General features: G+C 32.9%; 1 protein-coding gene across 1 annotated transcript; it reads right to left on the bottom strand.

The window, feature by feature from the left end:
• Nucleotides 1-5,683, bottom strand: LOC143603336 (protein DWD HYPERSENSITIVE TO UV-B 1-like). The gene is made up of 10 exons (XM_077080157.1): nt 5,460-5,683; nt 5,278-5,344; nt 4,933-5,186; nt 4,031-4,616; nt 3,271-3,879; nt 1,943-2,383; nt 1,672-1,866; nt 683-739; nt 517-579; nt 1-443 (listed from the first exon to the last, which is right to left on the bottom strand). Exons 1-10 carry the CDS (start codon nt 5,489-5,491, stop codon nt 357-359), a joined length of 2,391 nt encoding a protein of 796 aa, XP_076936272.1. The 5' UTR covers nt 5,492-5,683; the 3' UTR covers nt 1-356.
• Nucleotides 5,684-6,502: the final 819 nt, after the last annotated feature.

Below are 6,502 nucleotides of genomic sequence, written 5' to 3'. Positions count from 1 at the left end.
GAAACAATACCCGGGCTGGGTTGGTCAATACCCGATTTCCATACCCGGAACCACGTAATAGAAAAACCTGATCTGTGCACCTCCACATATAAACCAACATTTCTAAACCATGCCTATAACAATTATGTGAAGAACTTTAATCTATATTACTTTTGCCATCCTCAACTTCATCACTCTATGCTCTATCGATACGAAAACATCATAACATAAAGGATATACATTAAGCAACATACAACCTTCTTAAAAGCATACATACATACATACACGAATTATTAAGTAATTGTACATACAAAACATGACATTCACATACTTACGGTATATGATTTAATCCTACAACAGATTTACACGATTTGATTTCACGCTCCTCCCAAACAGTGTGCTGAGGGGGAATGCTCATCACTCAAGGATTCTTTATCAGCATCCTTGGATGTCAACATGTTGACCTGCGGTTATCCAAGTCAAAACTCTTATACATGTGTCAACAGATAAAACAATAAGTTTAGAAAAAAGGTCAACCTTCACAATTTCAGGGCTTGAGCTTTGAGATATATAGGCTGCTAATACACTCAAGTTGAAATCCTGAAAACAGAAGACACAAATTTCCAATTCAAAATAATTAACATAATATTTGAATATACCGTCCTAACATATCAACATCAAAATCGAAAAAAGAAAAACTCACTCTAAATGGGTCTCCCCTTAAAGACTGCACAAACATTGAGGACCCGGAACTTTTTCCCTGCATACATGCAACCAAGCAAACATTAAAACTAATAACAAACCACAAAACATGTTTGTTTTTCATAAAAAGTTATTTATGAGAAAACCCTGCTCGCTTTCACTGAAAATAAGGTTTAACTCCTAAAGCTAATTCCTTGATTCATTAAGTAGTCAAACTTCAGTTTTATTACAAAAAAAAAATACACAACATATGTTTTGTGTGTATATTCAAGTCATCAAACTTAATTTTATTTACCTATAAAGTCCCTAAAGTTTATTTGAACAATGCGCAAAATAGATAGCATATTTCAAGTTATCACTGATTCTAGCCACCGACCTCATTTTATGTGCTTTTACCTAAGGTGTCAATTCCTAACACAAACCCAACACAAAAACAATCAGGTTTTGGGTTGTGATCTGATGTGATGTCAAACCCTTTTTATATGGTTGACTTATTTAATCCGATTACTTAAACTGGTCGTGCTCAGGTTCACCTGTTTAATCCGTTAACAAACGAGTCGTGCTCAGATTGACCTTTAATACTTGTTTAATTAAACGGGTCATGTTTGGGATACCTATGTAAACCATTCAAAATTATAACAAAATATGTATTAAGGTTATAATAAATTCAACCCACTTACGATTCCTTTGCAACTTGATTACAACACACTTAAAACCGTTAACTCACTTGACTCATTTAGATAAATAGGTAACACGGGTCATGTTTAGGTTCATTAAATCAACCCACCTACGTAATACGATGTGCCAAATGTAAAAAAAAAACGACTAAGTACAAATTTGGAAAAGTAAACTTATATTAAAAAACAAGTATTAAATACCACATGACATGTGCATGTAAACTAAAAAATAAGATGTCAAACTATCAACTTCTAACAAATCAATAAAATTATAATTAGGAGTACGATAATTATATCCACATCAGCATTTTACCTCTAGTGATATATCTCTAAGCCGTTTTCCCGTTTGAGCAGAACAAATCCGCACCACATGTTCATCACAACTTCCACTGAGAATATAATCTCTCCCGTTCATGTAATAAGAACGAGTGTAGTTTCGAGAGCAACCCGTTGCAGGTATACCAAAGTCCAGATGAAGCCTTCCATCAACAGCCAACAGTTGTTTAACCTGTAACAATTACCAAAAATTAATCTTTATAGCCATATTTAACAATATGCAGTATATAAATGCTGATCTAATTTACCTCATTGTCAACAGCTGATGCAAGAAGATAATGATCATCTGGAGAAAAACAAACCATTACATTTCCTTGACCACTAGAAACCGTGTAACAAGGATGAATCGGGTTTTGTCTTAAATCCCACATTTTAACATCATGGTCAAACGACGACGTGGCAAACATAGATGGGGAATGGTTTGCAAATTTAACAACATTAATATGCTCCTGGTGCATGTTAGTGAACACCTGCACTCGTTTGCCAGTGCTGATGTCATATAAAGCAACATGTTCTGAGTACCCGCTGACAACAAACAATTCATCTGATGAGTTGACATGGACAGAAGTCAACTGGTCAAACTCATCAAAGGAAACAGAAGTGCTACTTGTGTAAGTGTCATTATTTGTATAAGGAATTTGTTGAATATCATATAATTTTAGTAAACCGTTGTCTGAACCTGAAATAAGCTGGAAAGAAAGATAACTGTTAACATTTTTAATTATCAAATGACAGAAAAATAAGCCTGTAAATGAACAGAATGCTCAGTGAACTGTTCGTTAACCGTTCAGCGAGAAGTTCATTTATGTTCTTTTATTTAACAAACGAACGAAAATGAACAAGTTTTGTTATTCATTTAGTCAAAAGAACGAACTTGAACACGTTTCTCACTTATTCATTTATGTTTGTTCATCTTAACTTGTTTACATACACTTATGTTTGTTAGTTTACGTTTGCTTTAAGTTGATTTAGTAGTCATCTGTATTTCTTAGGCTCTTTACAATTTAGTCTAGTTTTAATGAAATTTTTAGGCCCAACATATTTATGTTCATGTTAACTTTTAATTGGTATTCGCTTAGTTATGTTCGCCATCTATATTCAATTATGTTTGTTCATTTACGTCCATGAACCGTTCATTTATAGTTTTATATTAGAGCGAACAACCATAAACAAATACAAACATAAACATACTTGATTTCTTAACGAACGAACACAAACAAGAAAACTTTGCTTGTTTAGTTGTTTGTGTTCAAACGTTTGTTCAGTTAAAGTTAAATGAACGAACACGAACATGCTTCATTTGTGTTTGTTTGGTTTGTTTACAGGCTTACAGAGCATAAACTGAATAAATGTACATTTAATGCATACACAATACAAATATAAAAAAGGTTTTTTGTTAAATTTGAAAGAGTTAAAGGATTTAATCATGTAGAAAAGAATTTTTTTGAAATGATAAATCCAAGTACTGTATCATTTAAGTTTTAGAAAGACTAATGTGCAAATTTCACCAAAGTTCTTAGAATTTATTTTTTTTCACAATTGCCCCTGAAACTATTGAAGCATGTCAAAGACTTACCTTAGTGGGATACTTTTTAAGCCAACATAATCCAAGAACACTATTCATGGCACCATGTGACGGAATATAGCGTACTATTTTTTCACTCTCGTGATTAACAACGACAACTTCACCATCCAAAGTCCCAATAGCCATAAGATTTGCATCAGCAGGATGATACTCAAATTGTCGGGGGCGAAACCTTCTAACACCATTACTTGATACTGATCTGGCAGAAATAGAAATTGGATGCAAAGAAGGCAAAATTGCACAACCAACTTTTGAAGCACCAAGTGATCTTGTATAATAATTATTTGACTTTTTCCCTTTAACCTCACGGTTTTGCAGGATCGTAGCGACACTCTGTTTATTTGTTCTTCCGTATGGTAGATATTCAAAGTTATCTGAATAGATAACTGTAGCTCGATCTTTGTCAGGTTTTGTGATTGGTCGGTTATCCAGAGTTTTAAGATTGGGAAATGAAGCTATTAAATAGTCTCTATAATGTTTTTCAAAGCATATTGGTGAAGGGTGATAAATATGTTTTATTTTGGAAATATGTGAAGTAGGTCTTGATATGGATGCATTTGACCATGATTCTTCTGTATCTTCTGATCCCCAAGGAAAAATCTGATATTTTATAAAACAATTTTACCATTGTTATAAAATAAATAACTTTGCTAATAATAAAATCCAGAGACCAAACTTGCAGTATGGTCAAACCACAAGGACTATCCGTGCAATTTCTCTAAAGATTATTAGAAAAAAAATACAAACTTACCTCATTAGGAAGATCAAGCAACCCATTCCAAGAACTAGATCCATAAGCGAATTCTTCCAACAAGGTGACACACCGACGAGTATTTGAAAAGTCAACTTCACTATCACTATCCGTTGACTCATCAGATTCACTCACCATATCATGAGCCGGATTAGTATAACTACCGAAAGGAAACACATTCAAAAGTTCATCTTCCGCATTGGAAAATAAATCCATGCTTTCTCTTACAGTTTCACGAACTAGATTATAACTCGTGCTTTCATCTGACTTTGTCCCTGAAGATCTAGGACACGCTTTTGTGTCGTCACAACATAAACAGCTTTGAAATCGAAGTTCAGTTAAATTTGGGATTTTTGCAAGCGATGCCCTTGTAGTCCATAAATTGGATATTTTTGTATCGCATAAAGATAAACACTTAAGATTTGGCATGCAGGTAAAGCAATCTTTACCAAAGGCGCATAACGATGAACTGAAATCAAAATTGAGAGTGTGCATTTGCATAAACTTCCCGATCATATTCGCCTTCCGGAAATGAGAAAACTTCAAGTTTAAAATTTGGCACGTCGAGCCTCCCATCGAGAGCCCCCTAACAAAAATAAGTCATAGACAATATTATCCTCGCGTACTGATTTAAATAATAATAATGCATATAATAACAGGGGTTTTGATCAAATACAAATAAAATTAACGTGCTAAACGTGAGAATCAAGTAGAGTAATTCTATATACAGGTAGAGTAATTAGGTATTACATCATAGAGTAATTATGTAATTACTCTATGATGTAATTACATAATTACTCTACTTGATTCTCACGTTTAGCACGTTAATTTCATTTGTACGTTAACTTTCCCCATAATAAATGTAATAAGAAATGTATATGGCATTTAAGTGTAAGACATACAATAAAAAGTCTTTGCCAAATGTTCTGTCTTGAAGATCAACAACCCGTAGCTTTTGCTTTAAGGCCTGCAATAACAATAAAACCGATTCGGCTTCTAACGAGCAAGTCGACTTCTGAAGAAGGTCAACCGACTCTATCTCCGAAGCGTCGATTAGAACAAGCACTTTGAAAAGCGGATTAACATCAACGCCTTTTAAGTCTTCCAGAAATATCACAAAGGCAGACTCTTCATTATTTGATTTCTTTAACTCAGCCTATATAACATAACAATACTAACTGAAGCTAAAGTGTTTCACAATATAAAACAATTAACAAGTTAAAAATCATATTATGAAATTAGCAAACCTTGAAGAAAGCTGATAAGACTGCTTTATTTGGTACAGTAGACACGTCACTGCAAAAACCAATATACCTGCATACAATTCGTTAGGGTTTCGTATTCAATTCGTAATTGAAAGCATGTAAATGGTGAAACAATGGATTATTTAACACTCGATTGAAACAGTACATGTACGGAAAATACATACCTGTCTTTTAGGGTTCGGATATCGATTGCCATGGAGATGATATCCTTCCTTGAAATTAAATTAATATTAATGGTTTGTGAAATTGATCAGATCATCAAGGCTCCAAACTAACCAATTATACTCGCTGATTTTAGCTGCTTCTTATACACCTCAAAAAAGTTATTATGCAGTGGATTGGCTTACAGTTTCACAACTTGTTTAACTTAATATTTTTTAAACACAATTTTTATTAATTATACACCCTCTTTAAACTTATTAGATTAATCACTATTACCTCTTAACATTATATATATATATATATATATATATATTAGTCTCTACAACAATTTTTTTCACTTAATAATCTCCACTACATATATCAAATTAAAAACTATCACGTATTACTAATAATTTATTTTTTAGTATTAATATTGTAAATATTTTTTTAACTTTAATAGTATATATATTTATAATATCCTTAGTTTACTTTCTTTATCTTTTATAAAATAAACCCTAAACCCGTACCCCAAACCCAAACCCTAAACCCGAAATCATAAAAAATACGTGACTTGTAAAAAATTGGTGCATATTGGATACAAGTTAAAAAAAAACAAAAAAATTGGTGCCTCTTGATTTCCAGGTTGTTTCCGTCAAGCCTCCGACCCCTTGACGTGTGGGTGCATATTGAATATGAGTTAAAAAAAACAAAAAAGAAAAAGAAAAAGAAAAAAGAAAATTGATTGTCACCTGAAGACATTCTGGATATCTATATGTGAAGTCTATGTTTCTTGTTATGCTTTTATAATTGATTTGATGATTGTACGAAGATCCTTGTCAATTATCGAATAAACTAAGTTGTTGGACAAATAGTGTACTCTTTTTCATGTATGATTAGTTAAATTCGACAGCATCTCTCACCATGGGTAAGAACGAAAAATGAGTATGTGGGGAGAGTGAGATAAAAACAGTACCGTTTCGTTTCAACTGTGTGTCATTTCCCTTAATTGTTGGAGTTTGTTATTTATGTTCCTTGTTGTACGTACGTCACGGGATACAAACCAAAA

The sequence above is a fragment of the Bidens hawaiensis genome, unplaced genomic scaffold (assembly GCF_021521415.1).
Source record: "Bidens hawaiensis isolate Kalapana, Puna unplaced genomic scaffold, B.hawaiensis_p1.1 tig00061358_1, whole genome shotgun sequence".
In the NCBI taxonomy this organism is placed as follows: domain Eukaryota; kingdom Viridiplantae; phylum Streptophyta; class Magnoliopsida; order Asterales; family Asteraceae; genus Bidens; species Bidens hawaiensis.
Note: the sequence above shows the minus strand (reverse complement) of the source record. Positions and strands in the feature narration are given on the sequence as shown.

Coding starts and splice junctions, on each gene's coding strand:
- LOC143603336 (XM_077080157.1), bottom strand. CDS start 5,491: ATGGCAATCGATATCCGAACCCTAAAAGACAG. Junction 5,187..5,277: donor TCTTATCAGCTTTCTTCAAG/GTTTGCTAATTT, acceptor TATGTTATATAG/GCTGAGTTAAAGAAATCAAA. Junction 1,867..1,942: donor CATCAGCTGTTGACAATGAG/GTAAATTAGATC, acceptor TAATTGTTACAG/GTTAAACAACTGTTGGCTGT.